The sequence below is a fragment of the Falco naumanni genome, chromosome 12 (assembly GCF_017639655.2).
Source record: "Falco naumanni isolate bFalNau1 chromosome 12, bFalNau1.pat, whole genome shotgun sequence".
Taxonomy (NCBI): Eukaryota; Metazoa; Chordata; class Aves; order Falconiformes; family Falconidae; genus Falco; species Falco naumanni.
The window spans coordinates 20,505,082-20,531,740 of record NC_054065.1 but is presented as its reverse complement, the minus strand read 5'-3'; the positions used below and the strand labels follow the sequence as shown (position 1 = coordinate 20,531,740).

The 26,659-nt window shown below is 38.6% G+C and overlaps 1 protein-coding gene across 7 annotated transcripts in view; it reads left to right on the top strand.

Annotated features, from left to right (window-relative positions):
• EML4 (EMAP like 4) overlaps positions 1-26,659 on the top strand; it is a 162,774-nt gene that overhangs the window by 83,115 nt on the left and 53,000 nt on the right. For 5 of the 7 annotated variants that reach the window (XM_040611569.1, XM_040611570.1, XM_040611571.1 and 2 more), the window contains exons 2-5: positions 6,038-6,220; positions 17,732-17,861; positions 23,546-23,719; positions 25,864-25,992. In XM_040611569.1, coding sequence (XP_040467503.1) covers positions 6,038-6,220; positions 17,732-17,861; positions 23,546-23,719; positions 25,864-25,992 — 616 coding nt within the window. The remainder of the gene's footprint in view (positions 1-6,037; positions 6,221-17,731; positions 17,862-23,545; positions 23,720-25,863; positions 25,993-26,659) is intronic. The other 2 variants (XM_040611573.1, XM_040611572.1) reach the window with 1 other exon arrangement.

Here is a 26,659-nt window from a genome sequence, read left to right as displayed (position 1 = left end):
AACTAGCTTGTAGGGGACTAAAATAAGATTGAACTATACAATGTTAAATAATCTAATGAGCTGTACAAGGAAGGCAGTTTTGTCAACATGATGGCGCTTGTGCAGCATCAACCCTGAGGAGATGAGTAGTGTTTGACCACATGCAGCTTTACTGAAAACCTAAAGAAATGGCTGTGGAAGAGAGAAATCTAAGGTTTAGCTAGGGTTGGAAGTGCTAACATGCAGTGTATGAGAGCCATGAGTTGGCAACCACGGTCTGCAGTCAATGAGTTACCCGTACCCGTCTCAAAACATCTGCATTATTGTTTTACAAGAAAGTAAAGAAAGAACTTATGCTTTGTCTCTGGCAATAAGTGTGGTATCAAGCAGAGCATTGTTTTAAATTCTGAATGGAAAAATTGGGGAGATTAGGGAAAGAGAACAAAGAAGTAGCAAAGGAGGTCAAATATATGTGGGGTAATTGAGAATGTCTTGCATTTTCAGGAAGGGAGAATTTGGGGAGAACTTCCCACAGCACTTCCATGGCACCAGGTCTAGCTTCTAGGGACACATTAGAACTTAAAACTAATACAGTATCATTGTATCATTGGGGGGGGGGGGGGGGGAAGATTTTTTAATCTTCCACATTTGTGTTGTGTGTTTTAATTCCCGTTCTCTTTTTCTTGCCGTGACTTGTGTCCTCTACAAAACCAAGATAATTTGTCTGTGTGTTGGCATCTGGAGGAAGTGAAGGAGATACTGTGGGAAAAAGTGTGGAGTCAAATTCTGCTTTTTTTGTTTGGTTGGGTTTGGATTGGTGGTATTTTTTTGAGATTATGTATTAGAGATATGCAACAGAATTTCCGATCTTTGCACCCTTTATAAGTTAGTCATACAGCAAGTGAGCTGCAGAAAACTGCAAAGTATTGTGTTTCACTTAACATGGTAGAAAAACCAAATTTGTCAGTTATCTCTTGGGAAATGCAAGCCTCATCCAGAGTCAAATTATTCACTGCTCTTCAGAATAAAAATTACAAGTTGTGCAAATACATACCGTCCTGAGCATATGGCCAGTTTGTAGCCCTAGTGAGAGAGGGTTTTTTTGGGCCAATTATTCCCTGAAACTGTCAGGCAGATCTTTATACCAGTCCAAGTAATTTCTGTTACTTTTCTGTAATAAAAGACTCATACCACTCAGGGGGAAACACGGAAAACCGTGTGGGTGCCATGGCACACAGGGTTTTAAAAATATCTGTGGTTTGTGTGGCTTTATTGGATAAAATGTAGGATTTTCCACCCTGTGGTTTAAATTTCCGTGTGCTGGAGTTTGTAGAATTTGTTTTTCTGAAATGTTGCTTATGTGTAAAATGAAGCCCTTCTGTTTAGTCGAGGCCGGGAGGAATTGACTCAGAGGAGTGATAATGGTTGGTCTGGAATTGTCGAGGGGCCCCAGCGTAGGCAGTTCAGTAGTAAGATATATTTTTGTCAAATGTAGTCAGTTCAAATTTCTCACAGGCAGTGAGCGATAAAGGATGATGCTTTTCAAATGCTTTTATGCTCACGTGCCTGATTGGTGGCATGTGAGGCGAGGAGTGATCCGTGGGTTGGGAGGTTTGTTAAGTGCCATCACTGTGTGCTGGATACCCGTTTCTGAAGTTCCTGGCCAAAGTCTTAAGGGGTGGTTTGAGCTGATGCTTTGTGTGTTCTGCTGGGAGTGGTTTGACACATGACTGTGAGGGGTCCCACGCGGCTTAATGAGTCTGTTCAGTGCTGTTCACTGGCTGTAAAAAAATGAACCCTCATTTTTAGGATCATCCAGATGTCTCATGAGTACTGAATGCAAGCATCCCATACACATCTCTGCTTACTGCAAAAGCAGGAAGAACTGATGTTTTAACGGCTAAAATTAAAAATCAAAGTAGTGGACTAGGATAAAATAATAAGACATCTTTTTGGAAGTTACAGTACTGTATGTTTAGGCCTAGCATGTTTTTGCTGTCATTTGAGTGTCAATACTCGTATCTTAAACCACTTCTTAAGATTGAAGGACCTTAGATCCACATCTGTGATCCGCTACCACCAAGTGCAGCAGATAATGCTTTTTTTTGCAGTGAATCTTGTTCCCAGTGGCTCTTTTGAAGGCATAGGTCATGGACAGCTTGGGAAATGTGACCAACACATCAGAAACTATGATATTTGGTTGTAATTAAAATAACCAGATAACTAAAAAGGTCTTTTTAAAATTAATTCGGTGAATGAATGGTCAACTGCACTTGCAGATTTCTTGCTATATTCCCTTAACAAGTTTCCCTCTCTAAATATATAAATCTTCCTCTGGTTTTGTAAATTAAGAGTGGCTCATGGAAGGTCTGGATAGATACCCGAGACAGCACAATGGCAAGATGTTTGGAAGTGGGAAAAGAGGAGGGGGAGGGGAGGAGATTAACTTCTCTTCACAGGTGACTGACTTTGTACTTGTTTAAGAGCTTTTTCCCCCCTGAAGGGAGAAGGGCATGCCCTTGAAGAGAGATTTTAGTTCAAACATCTTTTGCAATAGTTCTTTAGATTATAATAATGTATTTTTAACAGAAGAAGAAATCTGGAAGAGATTTTGAAAACTTCTATTAAAAAAAAGTACAGTTTTGTAATGTGCAGATTTGTCAAAATGATCGCAGTTGTGTTTACTTTCACAGCATCTTCTTCTAAGCTAATCCCTAGCTGACTGACTTTTCAAGACATTGCCAAGAAGGGCATGTTGGACTTCAGTTGAATATTTGCTGTCATGGGTGAGGTATTTGGGTTGGGAATCATTCATTTTAATCCTCTAACAGTTGCCAGGGTAATAGATGATTGTCATCACTTGAAACAGATGCTGCTTTTGTAGAGTGATAAAGAACAATAAAATATCTTCCCAGCGTGCTACTGTGTTCGTTGATCAACCAAAATATTCTTGATTCCCTAGTGATCTTCTTGCTGCTGGCTTCTTTCAGTTGCTGTGCCTCGTGTGCCCTCTCTGCCGAGCAGCCACTGGTGGTTTGAAATGTCTTTTTGCCCGTTGTACAGACATAACCCGTCGCTTTGCCTATTTTTGAATCAGCGAAATGGCTTAACCTTCTTGGTGTCCTACTCACACCCCATCTATACAGCTGTGACCTCTGACAAGGTGCTGGGCTGAAGCTGAGGGTCCTTCTGCTCTCCATGCCCTGTCTAGGGTTTAAGCCTCTGTAGCACAGGTCACAGAGGTGAACGTTGGCCAGCTCCTCTACCATCTCATTTGATACATGGGGGAGGTCAAAGCATTGCAACTCACCCTTCCAGGGCAGAGAGATTTGCTCTCCTGTTCTCCTTTGGAGTTCCTAATTACTGACGTAACTGTGGCTTCGGGAGCTGCAGAAGCCATCTGCTGTGTGAGGGTTCTTGGGGTGCTGAGGTCCAGCAGAAACAGTCTAGTTAATGTTAGTAACTGGTGGAGAAAAAAATATGCCCCATCGGGGTGAGCACTTGCGTCTGTGCTGATCAGAGAGACAGACCAAGAGCGGAGGCTTTCCTGGGCTTTCCTGGTTTGGTAATTACTATTATTTGGACTTCACACAGGGAACACAGTAAAGTCTGGCTTCTAAAATGATGATTTGACGTAGTTACTTACTCCTTTTACAAATGTTTTGTAGTGATCTGCTGTATATTTATCCAGCATGGGAATTAATCCGTAATTTATCCATTATAAGACCTTTTAATAGTTCATTAATTAAAGACTTTGGCAGGCAATAAAGGAAAAAAGTTAAGCTTTCATTTTTTTCTTCTTTCTTTTTTTCTTCTTTAAAGAAATGTCAAACTTCTCTTTTCTGTTTGGACTGCTACCCGGTGTAAAATAAGTTATAAAGATTATAATGTTTTGAAACTTTTAATTATTTTCTGCAGTGTTCATTTTGACTGTTCCACTGCATATATTTAAAGGCTAATATTGTAAGGATAGCAAAAGTATTAATTACATGGTATTTCTTTTAAGTCCCATTTACTTTTCTAAAGTAAAAGCTTTTTTTCATGAATTAATGTAAATTTACCTTAGTTCCTTTTTATATGCTGCATAGGTATGTGTGCTTGTAGGAACTTCTACTAGCTCCTGAAAACAGATAGGGGTTTATGTTTTGAAAATGAGGATGCTAATAAAAGAATCTTAACAGTCCTTATCGACTTGGGGTAGCTGTCGCTGGTCTGGATTTGTACTTTTGAGAGAGCATTGGATATGCTGGCCTGTAGAGCTGTTAAAATAATATTTCTGTATGTAGGAGGTACAGTTATGACTGGTGATACTACAGTGTTTTCTTCAGAGTTGTTCTGATCTGTTGTCTCCAGATCTCAGTCTGATTACATGCCTTATTAATTCCCCTGCAGTTCTTTTTATTTATTAGCCTGAATTAATGTAGTATTAACCATGAAGGGATACACTTCTGCTTTGGTTTAACCAAATGGTGAGTTAAACCAATATGCAAAGCTGTCGTCTTGTAGGAGTTGTTTTATCAATGTAATCTTAATCATTGCTTTGAGTTTAATAATAGTTATGAGTACATTTCACTACTAATAATAGTTTGTTTTGTAATTCCTTGTAGGAATTTTGTTGTGAAGGTATTATCGTGATTCTTTATTTTGGTTGGTTCAATTCTTGGTCTTTCAGTAGCAAGTATCGCATTTTAACTGAATGGAAGTTGGCATTAAACTTTTTAATCTCTTTCTTGTGTAATAATTATTCATTGGAGGGGCTTGTCTTAGTGTTTCTTTTGCTTACATTTATTTTAAAAGTGCCCTTATGCAAGTATTTCAAAGATTAAGGATTGTGGCTTATATTAACTTTTTTTTTTTCCCTTGGTATGTCTTCATGAGATTAGTGAACTAAAGTTTAGATTGTATACAATCGCGGTAGTAATACCAGCTATTTTACCCTTACGTGTAAATTCACTGTTTATATGTATTTCGTAGAATATGGACTTATACTGTCTGTTTGTGTAATACAAGTAAATTTTGTAAACCGGTATTAGAAGTTCCTTCCTGACTTTTCACTAAGGCTAAACCAAAATGGATAAGAAATAGAAATTTGGTACCCTGTGATAAAGCAACAAATTATTTTGTGATCTTTTTTTCTTCTACTACTTTTTGTGTTGTTGGCTTTTTTTTTTTTTTTAATGCAGTTGGCCTGTGAATTATTGGAACAGCCAAGTACAAAAATCTGTTACGTGTTATTTTGGCTTGGCAGAAATAATGCAAAGAACTGTCAAAGGCAAAGAGTACGCAGAAGCTGTAATTTCCTTCTTACCACTGAAGAATAGATTTGGCTGCGTTATGCCTTTAATGCTAAACTATCTCTGTGTGGCCAGACAGACTTTTGGAACCTTTTTGTAGCATATTTATTTTCTGTTCACTTCAGGCCAAATGTTACAATGTCATATGCTTTTTTGGCACATACAGGGTGGTGATGTGAAGAAAGTTAGAGAAGGAATTGAAGTTAAGAACTCTGATCTAGACCATTTAAATTGAGATTGTTAGCCATGACCTAATTGCATCAAGTGGCAATACTTGCATGTTCAACAGTGGCTTTTTTTTTTTAACTTTACAACTTGCTTTAATATTAAGGATCATAGTTAAAATTCTTCAACAGTTCCAAAAGAATATATTGCAAAATTTTACTGCAGTTTTATAGCTTTTTAGTTAATTCAGTTGGCTATTTAAATAAGCTGTTTCAGTCTTCCTTCTACTGGTAAGCATGTTTTTCTTTCTATGCTATTTTAACAGAAAACACATTGCCTCTTATGATTGTAATAGGGCCACACTCCTTAAGCCTTCTGTCTTAGCTAATGATTAGTAACATTTTTGTCTTGAAGCATTAATTTGATGTGTCTAACATAATATCCATTCCTTATTTGCCTGAACATGCTTGTTTGAATGTCTTCAGTATTTCAAAATGATGGGTCGGACATGCTCATGCTGTACATACTTCTTTCTGTGGCTTTTAGTTTAGAACAAAACAGTTGAATGCCTCTTTCTGCTCTGCTTTCCTGCTGTACAGATGACAGCATCTCAGCTGCGAGCACATCTGATGTCCAGGACCGCCTTTCAGCCCTGGAGCTGAGAGTGCAGCAACAAGAAGATGAAATCACCGTGCTAAAAGCAGCGCTGGCTGATGTGCTAAGGCGTCTCGCTATCTCTGAAGACCATGTAGCTGCTGTGAGAAAATCAGCACCAAATAAAGGTAAGCCTGTCTTTGGTAAATTCTTTCTAGAGTTAGAAGGTTATAATTGGGAATGTTCTCCATTGATAACTTCTTTTTTCCCTTTTCTGTCTCATTTGGAAAGGCAGGTTGAGGTGGAGAGGTTAGTTTTTTGAGTGGCTTTATAGTATGTAGCTAATAGATATCTGAAACATGCTTATTAATTTTGCTGTTTGCTAACACCCCTGAAAACTTACCTTCTTGTGAAAAGGTTCCTGTTTTAATTTTAAGTGGTGAAATGTTTTACAGCTGCGGTCTTTAACCTGCCACTGGGGGTTCTGGGGCATATCATAGACTGGTTTGGGTTGGAAAGGACCTTAAAGATCTTCCAGTTCCAACCCACCTGCCACGGGCAGGGACACCTTCCACCAGACCAGGTACCTCAAAGCCCCATCCAACCTGGCCAGGAACGCTTCCAGGGATGGGGCATCCACAGCTTCTCTGGGCAGCCAGCTCCAGTGCCTCACCACCCTCAGGGTAAAGCAGTGGGCTTTGTTTCTTAGCAGTTGTGAGTGTCAGCTTTGACTTCACCTAGAAATTGCTCGGCTGAAGGGGCATATTACAGGCTATGTTTCACCATGTCCTAAAGTTTTTTTTTTTTTAAAAAAAACCAAAACCAAACAAACACACACACCCCCCGCAACCCAAAACAAAACAACCCCGCCCCCCCAAAAAAAACCCAAAAAGGAACAAACCCCCAACAAAATACATTGCCATCTAATAAGGAAGCTTTCTGAATATAGTTACTGTTCATCTACAGAGATAACTCAAAATCAGTAGGTTTCTTGTAAGAAGTGGCCAAGTAGCCACTCAGCAGTATCTGTTTTGGTTAGTGACTAGTAACTTTTATATTGCAACTTTGAAATACATGATTGTTGTAAAGAAACTCAATGTTGTTTACACAAATTTTTACATACTCCCCCTCCACAAACATTTCCCTTTCTATTCTGGATAACTATTTGAATAGAGTTCTTTGAATTTGCTCCAGCTTAACATGGTGTGTTTGGAGAGAACTACAGCTGTGAATGTTTGTGGTATATGTTAAGCCTCTGAATAAATAAAAGGTTAGGTCATATTCTAATTTGCCATAAATGCATGTATCCCCATCACACTGTGCAGTATAGAGTTCTTTAGGATCAGTCCCTGTATTACAGCCTCGGAGTGCCCCCATTACACCAGTGCCAGTTTAACACTAACCTGACACATCATAGCCTATCTTTGTTTGTACGGCTGCGTTATACTGGCTGAAAATGCTGGAAATTTGAATTATTTCAGATGTGGCCGAGAGATCAAATTTCTTAATTAAGTGTTTTTGCAATCTGTCTGCCAGATGGAAAGAAGTGATGACGCTTAATTGGCTTGGGCTCTGAATCTTGCTATTCTCTCTTGCTTGCTAAATGGTAGGCTGTTGTCATCCCTGCGTAGAAATACAGCTTTTTTTCTACCTGTTACGCATCTCTGGTCTCATCCAGCTTGAGACCTCTTGCTCTAACTCTATAAATATAGCTCTAGCAAATATTTCAACTAAATCACTCTTCTATCTGCTGTCCCATTATGAAAAAAAGAAAATGTCCACGTGGAGAACTGTGGGCAAAACGCGTGCAACATAGAACCGTATCTTCCCATGGAAATGCAAAGGAGCTGGGGTACGCACAAGCGTGGCTGAAGGCGTTTGGCTTGGAGCTGTCTAGTACTGAGCAAACCGAGCGCAGACAGGGCAAACTTGCTGCGTTCTGCAAAATGCCTTGTGATTGTCTTGTTACTGTGACTCTGGGGGTCTTGGGGCCATCCCGAGTCCTCTAGGTGAATTTGTTCGGTGAAAAATTAATTAATTCTTTTGGAGTGTAGTGGTAGAATATCTAAATAGCTTCGGCTATTACATCTATACCAATTAATTGACAACATAATGTAACTGTGAGTAAAGTTACGGGGGTGGAGGCAGACATGTACACATGTGAGCTAATACATTGAACTTAAATGAGTTAAGACTAATTGGCAGAGTATTTAATTTGTGGTGGATGTGTCCCCTTTGTGTTCGGTTACCTAATATCACCATGCCACACATTAACTTCACTGTTTATCATTAAACCAGCTGCACATAGACGGTATAAAGATGTCATAAAATGGAATGTTCACATAAAGTCACTGGAATTTTGTACAAAAGTTTAAAATTAGATGTGAATTAGCTTGAGATTGACTTTAATTTAATCCTAAATATCAGTATTTTAATAAATACTTCAAAACAAGTTCATACATACCTTTTTGCAATACCTTAGGTCCTACTTTTGATTTCTGTATGTTGAGTTCAATAGATAAAGAACTCCTGAAATGTTTTAGGAGAGAGAAATGCGTACTGGTTTTGTGAACAAGTGGGATTAGCAGAAGATCTGGATTGTCATACAAGAATAACATTCAAGGAAGTCGTTAAGTTTTTTTTAATTATTTTATGGGTATGAAACAGGCTTTTACTAGTCAAGTTACGGTTGCTGCACAGGTGATTGTATTCCTCTAAAACTCATTCTGGTGTTCATGATCCTGTCAAGAATCTGGATTTCTGCATTACACAATTGCAGTTTCATGGTAAATATTAAAGGTAGGTTTTCTTTTTAAAAAAAAATAATAAATGAGTCTTTGATTCACAGAAGTGTTTGTCTCCACAACAGCCCTTAAAATACATGCTGACATAAATGGTGAGTAAAGAGAATAGATGTGTATGTATTTCTGAATACATTGAGAGAGATGTGTTTAATTTGAAGCATGGCAACACAATGAGATAAATACTTATAAAATAAACCAAACTTAAAAGAATGATGGTACTGGAAAAAAAACATTTTGAATCTTCCCATCAAATGAAAGATTTTTAGTCTGAGTAACAGAAGATATCTAACCTAGTTTGAAGGAGTTTTTCCTACTTGCTGCTGAAATGCGTTTTTAGGAAACCTCTCTGTTTTTTTTTCTTGTTGCCACCTCAGCAGTGTCTTTGAATAGAAGTTTCCTATAGGCTATAAGTAAGTGTTGTGAGCAGGCTGTGAATCATGCCTGAAGGTACAATCCCGATCACTTTTTCACTGATTTTTCACATTCTAAAGTTGATGGTCCAGCTTAGTGGAAAAAGAGATCTCTTTATCCTTTGTGATATTTTGTCTGCATTGTGTACCTGGTGAGCTAATTATGTTCTTATTTTTTCTTATTCATTTATTTGAGATTGACAGATTGGATCAACCATAGCTGAAGAGAATAGATAATTTGTTCTGCATTATCCTTGTAGTCTTTGTTTTTCTTTTTCCCTATGTTTTCGTTGCATGCTTATTTTGAACTTAATCCAGTCTTCAGTGAAAAAATTCATATGGGCATGGGTAGATTTTTATTTCTAACCCATGGGCTATTGATCAGGAGGCTACTACCTATGATTTTGTCTGTCCAGCCCTGTCTCAGAAGCAAGCTGCTCTTCGTACAGGGATAGGTGATTTGTGAACTGTATGAGACAATCTACAGGGTGAGATTTTTTTTTTAGCCACTTTAGTGCCTCCTAGTAAAGCATGAAATGGAGATACTGTATGAAGGAAGTACCTTTAGTAGGGATTGCAACAGAATTAGCACCTGTCATTGCACGGTGAAAAGCAGACTGGAAGTCTTCGCATGTGGCTTGTTTCCTTTTCAGTATTTCTCAATGCAAACTCGTTGTAAATAGAGAAAATCTTTTCAAAATAATAAAGCTACAATAGTACTTCTCCATTGTGACACACAGCTAAGAATAACGACATCCTTAATAACAAAGGAGAAATTACCGGGTCCAAAGATAGTGTTGGGGATTACAAATGTGAAAGGGCTTGACTATAGAACAGGTCCCCAGCAGCTACGGGGCTGGGGGGACCTTAGTTTGTGGGTGCATTTGTGGGTTGGGTTTTTTTTCCTTCCTTTCTTTCTCTCTTTCTTTTCTTTTTGAATAGATGGTTGGTAAGAAGGATTTATTTGGTGGGAAGTTCTTTGCTTTTGGCAGCTCAATGCTCTTGTTGCCACATGTCTCTGCTGTTGATGCATGATTGATGCTGTTAACTTTCACAAAAAATTGCAAAAACAAAGATTACCTGGACGCTGAAGAAAAGGAAAACATAAAGCAGTCTGGTACTTGTGGCTGCCAGCAAGATAGATTGGCTCACAGCTGGTGCCTGGTAAACCTATTAAAATCTTCCAGGGTGTCAAAATGTGTGTAACAGGAGAATCCATCCCTCAGGCTCTGGGTGTGGAGATGAGTTTGTGGCACACAATGGCACCAATAAAATACCTCAGACTAATCGTATCACTGAGGTATGAGCTCTTGCTTGAAAAAGTGGTCATCTACCAGAAAGTACGTCTGTAGAGAAAGGAGTTCATGTCCTCTTTCTGGACTCGGAAGTGACGAGGAGGGTTGTCACAGGTTAAAACTTTGAAGGAACATTTCCCATCACTTCAACAAGGATTAGTATCAAATAACTCATATGTAAATTCAACTCACTAAATGAAACTGAAACAGCGGATGGCAGTTTGCAGAGAAGGTCTACCACGCTTTATTTTTATTTAAAACAGTGATACTGGGGACCTGCAAAAGCAGCTGTGTACTGGAAATGTAGATTATTGTTTGGCTGGGGTTTTTTCCCCCCTTTGTGCAGTGGATTTTTAGAATAGGAATAGGGAGAGTTTTCCTTCCTTTCCTGATCCCTCCTTTCATGTGAAATAAGTGTCTCCCTTCTACTGGAAAAATCCTAAGTAGTCTCTTGCATCAAATTCTGTCTCATTGCACTAATTTAAGCAAAGTGCTGATGTAGTTTTTACCTTATCTCAACAATGTTTTCATTTTAATAACATTAAGCCATTTTGTTTTACATTAACAAAAATTGAATTCAGGTGTTCAGCAAGCTCCATTGCCTTGGTGATCTTACTCTTAGCACATTTTAATGTGCAGAATTGTTTGAATAACTGGGTACATGTTTATGTTGTCTAATCAGTAGATGTTAAACAGGGACAGAAAATATAGGTGTAGATAGGAAAATGCTTATGGTAGAGGTAGGATATAGGCTTTTATCCACAATATTAAAACTAACCTGGCAAGCTTGTACGTGTGTCATTATGCTCACGGGAATGGTCCGATTGAAGTCTGCAGGCTGTATGCTCACATAACAAATAATGATACTCTTGAGGTCTTAATGGATTTTCCAGATAGCAGTTTTAATGCCATCTGTCTGCATTTCTTCCCCATTTTTTTGTCTTCTCCTCTGTCTTTAATATTTTATTTCTCTTCTGTTACACTTACTATTCTTGATGTTCTTCAAATGTTTTCCCTAATCCAAAGAATTTGGATGTAGGTTGTAGAGGGCACTAATAAACTAAGGGTTGCTAACCAGCTAAACCAAGTTTAAGGAACGAGAAGTGAAGAAAAAGATTCAATTGTTTTGTTTTGTTTTTTTAACTTCTGTAACCTAATAATCTTGTTCATTGGAGAAGGTATTCAGAGCGTTGTAGAGGAGTATTTTTCAGTTGTGATAAGTGTCATTATTTTTCCATATGTTTGTTAAAATTTTGGATATGTTTTGTGCATTTTTGTGCCTTTCTTTAGAACAGCGTGGGCAAATTTTGCTGAGCAGTACTCCGCTGTTTTCAGTGATGCTTCTCAAAATAAGAATTGCAATGTTGGAAGAGTTAAATGGTGCCACTGACTTTTTCAGATAAAAACTGCTTGTTGTTTCATAACACTTGAGTAGTTCTTTCATCACTGTTCGCCAGAGGATATCAAATTGTTTCAGATTACCGTAGTTGAAATTTTATTTCCTCTGCTTGGAGGTAGCTCGTTTGGCAATTGATTGAAGTAGTAGATGGTGCCTCTGGGGAGTTGTAACAAAATAACAAGGTAGTAGGGAGGGAAGAGGAAAAGGGCTGTGTGGTTTGAATAAGCGATTAGGTGTCCCATGGCAAAGTTTCCGCGGGCAGTAGGTTTTAAAATGCCTGCCCAAAGAGCCGAGCATCAGAGCAGGGGCATGGCTCCCCTAGACTCTTAAGAGCATAACACCTGAAAAACTGGTTGTATGTCCCTAGGAGGATCAGGTATAGTTAGAAATGCATGTGTTCACAGGTTAAGTCACTAGCTATAAAATTTTTGTAGGAAATCTCTGAAATAGATAAGTAATTATTCTTCACATTGTAGTTAGTTTACCTACTCTTGGGAGATATTCACTGGCATCTCAAGATATTTATGCATTAGCTATACATTCTCAAACTGTTGCATATTTACATGCCTTTATTCACATAATTCTTTTAATAGGAAATGAAAAATAATGTATGTTTAATAGCCAGTTGTCAGCTGAGATCTGTGAAATTTGGCTTCAGTAAAAAGTATAAACAGCATTTTTTTTTCAACTAGACATAATTACTGTACGAATAATAAAGTTTTTCAAAACTTGTTTTTTTCTTAAAATGGGATTATTAAACAAGATGAAGTATAACCCATAGGTAGTGAACTGAGTTATTTTTTCCTGATTTATATTGGTCATTATTTGAGAACTAGTATCTCACCTTGATCTGTAACATTTGTTCACGTGATAGAAGAGAACATTTTTTTTTCTACTTAAGTCTCAATGAGAATTTGACTTTGACTATGTAAATAAAATAGTGGAATAAAATAAAATGCTGAAGAAAATATTTCCCTACCCTTCAGAATACAGTACTCTATTTGAAAAGAGTGTTAGTGCTCCCAACCTATTCTTTGCCAGCATCTTCCATGAGCTGAGGGACTTGGTGTCCTTTTAAACTTTGGAAGCAGAGTGATGACTACAGGTAGTTGCTTTGGTTCAGTTTATTGTAACATATTGAAGTAGGTTTAGAATTTGTCATAATTTCTAGTTCTTTTTTGATGTCTATGTTAGGAAGGAAATGCAGATAAAATCTTATGTTCTGCTGCACTTAGAACTATTTCAGTCAGGCTTTCTGTCGCTCACCTGTGTGAGTTCTCTGATGACTAATAGCGTGGCTGAAGACACACTGTATGCTGCTTTAGTAGGAGTACTAAATTGGGTTTCTGTCCTTCAACCCATCAATTTTATTTGCACAAAACCCCTCACCATGTAATATGTTTGAAATCTAGAAATCTTTGTCAAGTTTTGCTGAAAATGAAGTAATCTAAAGCTGTTGAAGGACTTGGATATTGTATGACTTACTGCTGAAAAAAACAAACAACCCACAACACACCCACAAACAAAAACAAAAAAACCCCAACAACCAAACCCCAAAGTTTAAAAAAACACACTGTAAATCCCTTTTTTGTAACATGTACTTTGTTGAGCTTTTTTGTTTTAAGTCCACTTGAAGTCTAGAGAAGTTATTTTACTGTAGCTGCAGACACTTACTTCAAATCAAAATTACTTGAAGAGGAGAAAGAAGGGCTGGGTTTTTCTCTGGAAGAAAGGCAGTTTACCTGTCAGGATATTAAGCAACTTGTTGTTCCGGTTAACACAATCAATAACATGATAAACTATATTTTAACATAAAATCTGAAACTTCTGGGTTTGTGGAAAAAAGCAGTGACTTACTAAGTGATCCTCAGCACTAATACCTTATATGTATGTTTGGAAAGAAAAGCTATGTTATCAGAGGACACACATTTTCAGAACTTACCACTGTCTCTCTTAGAGCTTGGCTTCAGCTCTTTCCCATTTAGCTAATCGAGGCTGATAAAGAGTTGGAAATAGATTCTTAGTTTGTTGTGGTCTGTTTTTTCTAATCCTACTTATCTTTCATTCACACACTTGTATACTTGACAGATGTTAATGAAATGCTGCTTTTGAACTCGATACTATTCTATGAAAATTATCGGAACGGAGATGAATCCATTATCCATAAACCACATTTTTTACCGCTTTGATCTCTGACAATTTGGCTTTAATCCTGGTCACCATACACTGGCTTTCATTTTGTGTTCAGTTTATGTCTGGCTTTTTGTTCCAAGCTAACAGATAAAGCTGAGTGCTATTCAGTCTGAAAAATTTCAGACTGTTTATGCTAGCAGGTGACGTATGACATGATATTGGCAGAGCTGTGCAATCCGAGCGCTGGGAGAACTCAATTGTTTTAGTCAATTGATCTGGAATTTGTGTTCTCCTGTGCTACTTCTTTATGTCCCGGGTCTCTGAAGCGCAGTTGCCTGGCTGCTATGAAGGACTGTCTCTGCAGTGAAGAAAGAAGGTTATAGCATTGTTAATTTTTGACATCTTTTGCCTGCAGAGATGCCCTGGTTAAAAGTCATGGAGAGCTGCATGGTGTGGGCTGGTGGGTTGGTGTCCTGGGGTTCTGACCTGGCTGGGAAGACCGTGGCTGTGTGTCTCTGAGCCCGTGGGCAGCCAGGCTTCACTGCGCGGCTGCCTGCCATGTGCACAGGGCTTAAACCTGCCTGCCCTTCTCATAGCTCAACATTTAAATGCATTTTCTTTACATATAATTGCCGGCGATTAGTGAAAGTTTTCAATATTTTTCCCTTTGAAGATAGGTATTCTAAAGGTCAGTTTTAAATATCTAGTTAAAGTGGAATACACAGAGAGTCTATAAGGAGGCTTAAGAGTGTTGCATTTGGGATTTGGGAGGTGTGGGGTTTGTTTCGGGTTTTTTTTTCATTGTTTTGTTTTTTACATTTTGTTGCACATTGTGTGGCACAGTCAACTGTGACTGACGAAGATTTTGTTCTGGAGTGTAGGAAAGCCTGATATATTTTTGATGCTTGAAGCAAGTCTGTCAGCGCAGTTTTTCCTAGATATTAATGTTTTGGTCTCCGTCCAAATGTTTCAGTCACTTTTTCAAGAAATTAATGAATCAAGAGATCTGGGTTATGTGTCATTTTCCAAAAATTGGTTTACTTTGATTAAAAATCTTAATATCAAACTTAATTTTGCATGCCACTTGTTGAAATTAGGAGGTACTCTGCAGATCTACCATCAATATCCACTTTACTGAAAAGCAAATAACCCCCAAACTGCCATATGGATCCTTTTTTAAAAAAAATATTATTATTGCATTCATCTTTGTGTGGAGCAGCGCATATTCCCATCAGGAGTGTACAAGGATGTACATTTGTTTGTAATCGGTTTTGTACTTGGACGTAAGCAGGAGCTAAGGCTTTTCACACCTAGCAGGGGGATTTGTTCTAGATGTCATCAGCGAACAAAATAGCAGCGTGCTCTTCACTTGAGAAAAGTGAGACAATTTGTTCGCCGTTTCATTGGGTTCCTCTACCCTGCCTGTAGCCCTGTTGTTCTTTACTGTTTCCACTGAACGCTTTCCCCACCGTACTGCGAATGACCGCTGTTACGTCTCCTGATTCACGTTTCTGGAAGGCCATGCTAGTGATGGTTGGAGAGGCATTGATCTATTGCAATCAGCAGACGGAGATGTTAAGGTCATATACAGTTCAAGAGTGAATCATATCCTTGATATTACACATTTCCTCAAAGAAGATGATTTACTTTGTCACTGGAAATAAAATAAGCTAACTTATAGGCTTCTGATGCTAAAAGTGCTTTTTAAGCTCATGCACTTTTGTTCTTGCATCTAAGTTATGCAGAGGGGTGAAAATCTTCTGAGCTTTAGAGGTTTTGTACAGAATATTAACTTTTTAAAATAAAATCTATATTCCGAATATGTATATTGCAAATGAAACTGTGTTTAAGAAGTACCAGTTGGAAGGAATCACGCTAAGGTGATTTATGCAGAATTTAGGAAGAACAATGATACTTGCAGCGTTTCTGTATTTAACTGTGTCTTCACTTTCTTCAGATTTCCTTTGTTCTCATTTCTGCCTGGGATATTCTGTGTGCTCCTTTTGGCTTTCCTGATCTGAATTTCAGATGTGGTGACATGCTGCTCAGTGCGTTTGAAGCAGTACATGGTTAGCACAGGTCAGCCCCCTTCTGCCTCCATCCAAATACTTCTGAAATCTAATATTCCCTTGATGGGTGTCTCTCGTATGTAAACTGCTGGTTTAAAATAAGAATTGATTTGCCTCTCAGACTGCCTGATAGAGCTGCAATGTGACAAATGGACCAAACGCTGGTATTGTTCAAATGGTGCATCTGTGTGAGTTAGCCCTCTTGTGTGCTGAGCAGTAGATTCCCCCTGGCTGCTTTTTTACTCCTCGCTTTTCTTCAGTGTGTGGCCTCATGCCTTATCTATCTCACACTATTCCAAGCCTGCAACGAACACAGACCTGTTATTTTCCCGTCAGTTGTGTCCTTTGTGCTTGTCTGTGAAGTCAGAGTGACCGGACACGGTGACCCCATGAGACGCAGTAACAACTTGCTGCTTGTGGAACGGGGATGTGGCGTGGAGATGGGGTCAAAAGTGACCGCTGGTTTTTGAATGCTTAATGTGAGATTAGCCCAGGGATTTTTTTCAGGGCATGTAATGATTCAGAGGGGAAAAGCACAAGTTTAGCACTTGGGAAGAGGAGGGGGGGAAACTTTCTCTGAGGTCTTACTCAGGATAAGAGAGGCACACAAAAAAGGAGAGCGACACAATTAGTAGGAAAGGGTGAAATGTCAGGTTCGAGTTAAATGCCTTGTATTTCACTGATGGTCTGTGGCAGAGGCAGGTCTGGGAGCCAATTGCCAGGCTAGCATTCAGCTCTTTAAATAGAAGAGCCTTCGCTCCCTGTCTTCCTTGCAATCCCCTCCCACATTCACTGCATAGTTTCAAACTTCTGCAGTGAGTGAAGTGGGCATCTGACAGACAACAGCCTTCTTCACATAGACAGTCTTGATTCATCCCTGGAGGGAGTCTGTAATGTTCACTGGATGTGGCAGATGTTCTATGGAGTGAACTTTACCAGAAACTTAATAACTATACCATAGTGCATATGCTCAAAGGTCAATACCTTTTTAAGATGGAAGGGGCAGCTGAAAAACTTCATTTTTGAACCCTTAGAATCACAACCCTTAAATAACTTAATAATTTTTTCAGTATGAAGAGGACTTCTGTGTGCAAGTTCTTTAACTTTAGGAAAAAAACCCAAACAAATGGAAAGGAACAAACCTCGTGTGGTGTTATCTGAGCTGTGATGGTTTTGAACAACAGAGTTGAAATAGTTAGATCTGCTGTTCCACAGCTATTGGAGCCAACCAGCTTCCCAAGGCTTGCTGTAATCTGTAATTCTTCCTTTTGATCACAACTGGAAAGCAATGTGGCATGTCGCTGAATTGAAGTATTTGCTGGCAGCGTGGCAGTGGAGAAGCTGGTGCCTCTCAAGGCATATTTTTGCCTGTCTTAGTGTTCCAGGTCTCCTGTCTCCAGCTGCCTAGGTTAAAGCTTTCATGACTGTGTGTCTCTGGATATAGGCTAGATGGTTGTCCTGAATGCTGGGGCTCCTGCCGTGTGATACCAGGTCCACATCTGAGAGCTTTTGGTTTTTCAGACGGATCTTTGTATACAGCTGTAAAACCTTGCATTCTTCAATGATTGTTTTTTTTCCCCCCCCCCTAGGTCAGCCAACCCTTCGAGAAGCTATCTCAATGTCCTGTATAACTAACGGGAGTACAGGAAGCAGGAAAACAAGCCACAGTTCATCTGTTTCTGTTGCCAGAAAAGAAACACTTTCATCTGCTGCAAAAAGGTACAGACTTGTAATTAAATTTGATTTTAAAAAAAAAAAAACAAACCCAAAGAGCAAGAGTTTGATTTTATTTTTTTTTTGCCTCTGCATGACTCTCAGCAGAGCTTCCTGAAGTCCAGTAAGGCACAAATAAATGTATCATGTTGTTAGGCTGCTTACAGCAGGTTCTTAAAAGAATTCATAAATGGAGGGTATTTCTATAGTGTATAGTGTCCAAAATGCATTCTCACTAAGGGACAGAACAGGTACATATATTTCCAATAGAAATGGAAAATTCTTCTTTCTGGTATTCATCTGCATCTTTTTTTTTTTTTTTTTTTCCTCCTCTTTTTTTTTTTCAAGGAAATTAAAGGACAAAACTGACTTCATTTCCTGGAGTGTAAAGTGTAGACAATAGCAAAATAGCTGTGAGACAATAGGGGATTGTGCAAGATAAATTTATGGTTTTGCCTAGAAAATCTTAACACAAATTATGGCTACTTAATCTTCATGAAAAATACCTGTATCAGATCTCAAATGCGTAGAAATAACATTGCTTATTTTTTTAAGTTAAGCTAAGTACCAAACAATAACCTTTTTCCCCTCCATGTGATGGTTTCAGCTGCATACAGCAAACAAAGTTTGTGTATAACTTTCTTCTGCGGGTCTGTTAGTCATTGCATGGGTTCTTCAGTTAGTAGGTTTTGCATTTTTTTTCAGCTTTTTGCAACTTTTCCTATTTGTTGAGAAGAACAGGCTGCCAGAAACAGCCGCAGGGCAGAGAATACTTTAATGTTTTAACTGTGGTGAATTACGTGAACAAATTCTTGGCTTTTGTAGAGTGCTGTAGTAAATCCAGTGGTTGGTTTATCTTCCACCATGGATGTAAATACACTGCTATCTAACAATACAGGGAAATCATATACTTCAGGGAATAAAAATGCTATGTGCAAATATAAACTGTATGAGAATAAACCAGGAAAAGCTTTCATGCCCTTTGGAATTTGGAGAGCAAGGGTAATGCCCTGCTCTTTGCTCTTCTCCATTGTGTGGCACTGCATATCTTTCTTTTTATTGAATTCTTATGTTTACTTTTCAGCAATAAATCCAAAGAGATCACAGTATGTCTCTATCTGCTAGTGTGACAGGCACCAGTACAAAAGACATTCCTGCAGGAAGGTATTTCTTAGTTAGCACTTTACCATTAATCTTGCTCCTGTGGCTCTTGGCGCTCTGGTGAGAGCCAGCCCGCTCCCCGTCATGTCCAGTTTGCATTTGCGCTGAATCACCTTCTTGATTCACTGGGTGCTCTGCACCTGACTGCAGCAGAATTGCAGAGTGGAGTGGCCAGCAGCTCCTTCATCTGAGTTAAGGTCTTTAAAAGAAGACCTGGACAGGCCAAAAGGAGAAAAAAGGAAAACCTTAATATGAGGGAGGGCAGCTCTCCCTGGGCCCCCAGATAACTGTCCAGTGGAGGTTTTGGTGCTCCCAGTGCAGCTGAAGGTACGTGATTCCCTTCTTCAAGGTTTGGTTTAGGAAGACCTGAGTCCTCTCCTCAGCTGTTTTGCCAGCAGTTCCTTTCACTTTCCTGTCTATGCATTCTTCCATGAAATTAGTTTGGTATTTGGAAGAAAATAGACTTGCCTTTTCGTAAAATTACCAGCTAAGAAAGGTGAAAGAAGAGGTCTAACCTCAGGCTTTCTGGATGTGTGCTTTTAATAACAACAAAATTGTTAAACACCAAATAGTTTTCCTGGTAGAAACAAGTGAATGTCGATAGTAGTCCCATTTCATTAACAAAGTTAGGGTAAACGTGACTGTTCCTAACACTCTTGTCACCGTGAAGAGGAGGAAGGCCAAAAGGAAGTACCAGCTGGTCATGGGATACTTCACCCCAGCTTGTCCAGGCTTTTCTTTAGGTTGGAGGTTGAACTAGTGCAGCAGGTGGACACTGTCATCTCTTGATGTAGAATTATGCTTTACTTACCAAAGAGGCCCCATAGCCTGCCTGTAGCTTTTTGTGTTCTAAATGTATGTAGCTATACATCTAGTCACATATAACAGAAGGCCCACTTGTGTCCAGAGCATTATTGTTGAAGTTTGGTGTCTGTCTTAATATTGTACATTTCTAGGGCTCTGGCCTCTGTAGACCTGCCATCTCTGAAAATTTCTTCTATAGATAAACAATTTTATTTCTTGGACTGTTTAATCCTTGTTCTACCAACCTGAACACTGAGATCATGGAGGTGGTCTGATGGCTCAGTAGCTGCACAGCAGCAGCACATCTCGTTTCAACAAAGGTGTGCTAAAATACCCACTGTCACTAAAACCACAGCCCAGGAATGTACCATGAACAGCAGGTAGATGATGTCCGATTGACAGAGATGAAATCATGTACATGTTGGGAAAATTTTAGTGCTATAGTCTGGAACTGACTTGTGATAGAGGTGTCAAAACACTTGAGAAAAAAACCCATGCTGCATAGCTTGTATATCACCAGAGCTGGAAAAGGTTTGTATTTTGTACTGCAGATGACTGTCACAGAGACCTGTTTGATCATTTCCCTTGGGACTAAAGGTTCTTCTGAAAACAGCTGGTAAGAATAGTCTTCATGTTTCAGAAATGACCACCCTCCACAATAGCTGCCAACTGTTGTGATTCAAAGGGTGAAACGTGCAAAGTGAAGTTAGAGAATCTGCACAATTAGGATAGATACTAATAGCTCTCAGCTACTCACATTTAGACTGAAGAAATGCCTCATTGAGTTGGGATTTGGAAAGAATTTTTGGATGCATTAAATGACTGCTTCCCGGAACAACTAGTCTTTAGAAACCCACAAGAAAAGGTGCTGGTTTTGATTTGTGTCAGTTGTTGCACAAGACCTGGTTGAAGAAGCGTTAGTAGGAGAGCCACTCTGTAATAGCCGGTTATAATACAATTAGGTTGAAGATTTTAGCAGAAGTGAGCAAACCAAGTAAATTCAGCACAAAAGATACTCAATACCCAGACTGCCACATAGGTACATAATTCACCTTCCAATTTAAGTGCAGTCAAAAAAAGAAGCCCACTTGCAACTTAGTTGTAGATAAAAGCACTGTATTGGAAGCCCAGGTATACCTTGGGCTGCAACCCAGAGGGAAACCAGAGCGGTCCAGTGGTTCTTGTACCCCAGCAGAGAAGTTAAGGAGTGAACCTCGTGGCAAAGGTGTGAAATGTGTAGTCAACAGCTGACAAGCTCGGTGAAGACATTGGAGAGGTTGCCACCCTGAACCTGTGGTGTCTAGGAGATGGATCAGATGAGCTAAATGAGTTTGTTTGGGCAAGAACACAGAAAATAAGAGACCGAATTGGTAAGTTAGGTGATATGCTGCTATCAGCAGGTGTCATTCACCTGAGCCTGCTGGAGGAGCGCAGGGGTGAATTGCAGGATTGCTGGTGTGTCTTTGTAACAGGGTATTACAAAAAATGTGGTGAAAGGGGCTGCAGGCAACGACCCCTTTTATGCCCCTCTCAGAGACAGGGCATGGTGCCAGGTGAGCCATTGCTCTGACCAAGTAGGACCATTCTTTGTAGATTTGCAGGCTGGAGTTATGGGAATCATTTGTGTGTTCTCTCTCCTCCTGCTTCCTTTATCTTTTTTACTATTATTAGGCTTTATTTGAAATCCCCAGTACAGGGAAAGCCTGTCTTTCTAAAAGGTAGTTTCTTTTAAAAAAAGAAAACACACACACACACAGGCCCACCCCTCCAAAAAACAAAAGCAACACTCCTCTGTCCTAGTAGATTGGCTTCATTATGAGAAATCCTGTGTTTATGGGAGAGTGAGTGCAGGGGTCTGTGGTTGGACCTGTCGGAGAAGGACTAGTGACTCTTGTTTTCTTTAGTGATAAGATTCCAATAATTTATTTCACTATAATGCAATTCTTGCCGCAGACTGTGAAGAGATTAAGATCATGTAGTGTGCTTTTGCATCCAGCAATGCAAGCTAAGTCTTCTGATTAAAAAATAATAATTTTTATGCTTCTAGTTAATTAAGGACTTCTGGCTATAAATTATTAACCAAAACCCCACAGTTCTTCATGCTTTGTTCTCTGTGATCACATATATACCCTCAAGAAATGTGAAAGCTCTTTCTGTTTTGTTTCATCTGTGTTTCTGAAAAGAAAATTAACTTTGATGGATTATATGAGGTTTTTAACTAGTTAATATGGTTTACAGAAATAATCCTGAGTGATCCTTACAAAATGTATTTTGGGTTTTATATTATTTTTCACATTTTGACCTGTTCTTCAGTGCTTCTTTGCAAGCATTTAGAAAAGTTGAACTCATATAAGCATTGAGGGCCTTGTCTTGGTGGTAGATGATATACTTTAATTGAAATAGCAAATGAAACAAAAAAGGGTCTTATGAATGTTGTATTAAAATCAAGGGCCCATTTTTACTCTTTTTTTTTTTTTTTTTTATGTTGTCTTACTGTTTTAAATTGCTTTTGGGGGAAAGGTGAATGAAAACACAAATAGTCAAGGTGGGCTCAGAGCAGGGGGGGAATTGATGTGGGGGAATAGAAATCTGGATTCTTCCCTTCAGAAAGATACTGATTCTTTTTTACTTTGCAGGTTACTTTGAACCTAAGAGAAAAAGTCTCTTTTTCTTTTTTAGCTGGTGTTTCCATCTTACTTTGTTCGCTGAGAAATTTACCATGGAATATTATTATTTTTTAATCTTAAAAAAAAAAAAAATAGGCTGTGTACTACAGAATACTCTTCTCTTTCAGGTCCTGTTATTGTTAGTGTGACTCAGTATATTGCAAAGCACGCTGTTTTATAGAAAAGCCTTTTAATCAATCTTTCTGTTTACTTAATGGATCTTTGCTTTGGATTTTAATGAATTTATGGTTGTTAATGATGTATTTAAAGCTGTTTCAAATGTTAACCTAGTAAATACAGCAATATGAAGTTAAGATGTATTCTTAGCTGTCACTTACTGAAGACATTAAAGAAGTGGCAAGACAGTCTGATGTTAGTCAACTACAGATCAATATAGCGATGAGTTGTTGGGGGTAATTTTCTTTGAATTCTGGTGCAGCCAGGGAGAGCCCAGGGGCCAGCAACAGCATTTCACTCGTTCAGTGACAGGGCAAAGATAAGCGGTACCATGCGTGTCCAGAAAGACAGTGCCAGAAGTATAGTTCCTTCTTTATAGGCTTAAGCTGATCAGAGAATGGTGCAAGTCACACTCCTGCCCTTCGCTTGCCCCGAAGCACGGCTGGCAGCACGGTAAGGTCGGCGGTGAGCTGAACCAGAGGATGGGTTTTTTTTCTGAGGGATGGCGGACTTTTCATGCATCAACTTGTGACGGCTTCGAATGTTGTTGAAACACCTGCAAATGAGGAACACACTCAAATCTAAGTTGTATCTGTTTTAAAATCAGAGTAAACTTAGTGCAACGGTATAGTAATAACAAGTAAATAATCTTCCATGCCTCCCTCACCTTTTTGATTTTTGGAGCTTGTGAACAAATCCTATTTCAGCAAATGCTAACCTGAAGAGAGTGTGTAAATAATCAAAGTGTTCTTTTGGTGATTATATACAGTAAGTTGCTACATGCTTCTCCCATCTTTTACAGAGGACATTTTCTCCCACCTTTTTATTTGCTTGTTCTCATTTTTATTTTTCCCTCCCCCCATGTTATACTTTATTTTACAGCGGTACAGAAAAAAAGAAGGAAAAACCTCCAGGACAGAAAGAAAAAAAAGAGGAATCTCATTCTAATGATCAAAGTCCACAAACTCAAGCATCACCTTCTCCCCAGCCCTCCTCACAGACTCTCCAAACACACAGGCAAACTCAAGAAAGCAAGAGTTCTGCTCCAGCTAAAAGGTTTTCACAGTACCACAGTACAGAACTAGAAAATTATTGTAATGATACCAAGTTCATATTTGACAACAAGTCATGTGAAATAGTTCTGATCTCATGATCATGTTACTAAATGTTTGATACTTTTTGTGCTAGAGAAGATGCATTCCCTGTGCATTGCAACAGACCATATGTAAAAATGCAATTTTTTTTCTTTGAGTAAATTTTTAAGATTAGAGAGGTGTTTTTGTTCTCTGTGACTGAAACTCTTATACGGTAGATTACCTCTAATCAGTCATCATTCTAAAATATTTAATGGTGACTCTGAATTGATCCTTCTCAAAATGCACTTCACAGGCTTTGGCATAGCTGAATTGTGCTGTGTATTTTGCACATGGCTGTGTTCTAAAACTCGTATTAGCAATTTTTAAATATCATTGCAAGTCTTCCTTTGGGAGTTTTCCCTCTTAAATTATTCTATACAGTGACTGCAGTTAGAAATTTTTTTTTTTGTGGCCCTTCTCTTTTCAACTCCTGCTAAGTTGCAGGGTTGTTTACTTTTATTCTGATTCTTTCCATGAGTGAAGTTCTGAGTTTACACCCAAATCATAGAACTGCTTGACCTGAGTGAAGGTAGACTTTTATTTTGGATTGCCTCTGTGTTCCCACTCATTTTAGTGGGAATTAGGCACAGAAAAAACTGGTAGTTTGGTTTTGTTGTGGTGGTTTTTTGTTGGGTTTTTTTTTTCCTTTTTTAGATAGCTTTTTAAGGTCAAGGAAATGGATTTTAAGATTTGGGTGATTACTTCCGAGTTTCAAAACTATGCAGATCACTTCATGTGATTTTTTTTTTCTTTTTTTTTTTTTTCTTCATTGTCACCTTGTTTAGGATGGTGTGAAATTTTCTAGGAGACTGAAACAAACTCTCAAATGAAATTTATTCTTCTGACATTTACTGTAGTTCACAAGATTATGTTGTCTTGCATTGCTCGAATTCACAGCTCTAATAAATATTTAAACTTTCACTTGACTGATGCATGTCATAACACTCCATAAAGGCTCCTTCTCCATGTCTTGCACAAACTCTCAGTTGTCTGAAGCTGAACTTGTGGCCTGTTCTCCTGCCTGGTATCTCACTGTAAAGATGTTTGTCTGAAGTCTTGCTTACTAATCTTTTGCAGTGTGGCGAGAAAAAAAAAAAAAAAAAAAAAAGGTGCCTTTTGTAGTCTCCTAATGGTTTAACTTGATTTGATTAACTTGTTTGTCGCAGGATCTTTCAGCTTCTTGAGGTGCTGTGGAAGGAGCTTGCTTGCCGTTTCTAAGGTTGCAGTTCAGGACTTACTCCTGCAAAAAGCATTTCTGACGGGATGAAGTACGATACTGTTAGCAGGACACGTGCAGACCAGCTTGAAGAATAATTTGGGCTAGATCACTTTTGAACATGTTTTCCATGATTAAAATGTGCATGAAATTAATGAACCAGTGACTGCAAAACATGCAGGTCCCCATTAATGTACATTGGCTACAATAAGATTGCTGAAAAATTATACTGGAATTCATGGATTCAGTCCTCCGTAGTATTGGGCCAAACGTAGCTTGCCTTATTCATGCAAAAAGTTTGCGGATGTTTGTTTTAAGAAGATTAAAGCCACTAATGTGGTTTAGAATGGGCTGTCTGCAAAACAGCCATATGAAACTAATCTTACAGAACTGTTCTGCCTCAGAAATCAGTGTGTTAAATCTGGTGAACAGTTAATCAAGAAGGGAAAAAAAAATTCTACTTTTCTTTCCTACCTTCTGTAGTGATTTTTAAAAAAAATTGTTTATTCTTTAAGGCTAGTATACTGTAGACTCACTTTTCTCCACTTTTGTGATTCGTTAGCAATATAATAATGAAGTATAGAGTTATTTTGTTCAAGTCTTTATGTAAGAGCATTTGGAAATGGAAAGGAATGGATAAGACATTTTGCAACTGTCTTGCTCAATTGTTTTCATTCATCCAGTTAGAACTTTTTGACTAATCTTTTTTTCCTGTTTCATGCTTCAGCTTGAAGGAAGACCTAGCTCTGCTTTTGTCTCCTGCTGCTTGATCTGTTCGTTGCGTACCAGTTCCAGTTATTGTTATGTTATTATCTTGTAATTTTAAAATACATTTTTGTTTCTTTTAGCATAAAGAAATCCTTGACTGCGGAAAAACCTCACAGTGCTTGGGAGAGTTCCGATGACAGTCGTAATAAGCTGCTGAGAGTAGCCTCGACATCTAAATTAATATCCAAAGTGGCAAAGAATGCAGACAAGTATGTATCAGTTTGGTACATAAAAGCAAGTGAACTTTACAGTCAAAATATTATGAAATTGCATAATTTTAATGAACTTATTTATGAATATGCTAAGACAGTTTTTACCAGGAGTAATTATCTACATAACCTGCCGATGTTGTGCTTCTAGGTGCCTATGGAATCTTAAAATCGTTATAAAATGTGAATACAGGATTTGAGTATAAATGTGTTTTAATGGTAGCCATTTGGATTAGCAGAATTATGCACTGAGTTAAGATTTATGGCTTAATGCCACTGTTGTGAAGCTTCCAATCATTTTTTCCCTCATTACACTTGCATTTTCAAATCAGTCTTATTTCCTTGAAGTTAATTTACTGAGTTTGACATAGTATGTGTTTCTAAAGTAGACTGTAACGGTAAGAATATATTCTTACTATTTTTCAGGTGGGTCTCTCAAGTTACCTGTTTAACAGGTTCCTGATTGCAGGTTCTAGGTAATAGGCAGGATCTTCTTTTCAGCTTCACCTGCAGGAGGTGATGTGCTCATCATCCCTCTCATGCTCTTCTTCAGCAGCAGGTTTTCTCAGATTGTGGCCTCCAGTGAAGGCCTCACCGAGGATGAAGAGCACGGAGTAGTTAGTTCTACTCCTGTCGTTAAGAGAGACAGGAGTTTGCTTTTTGTTGT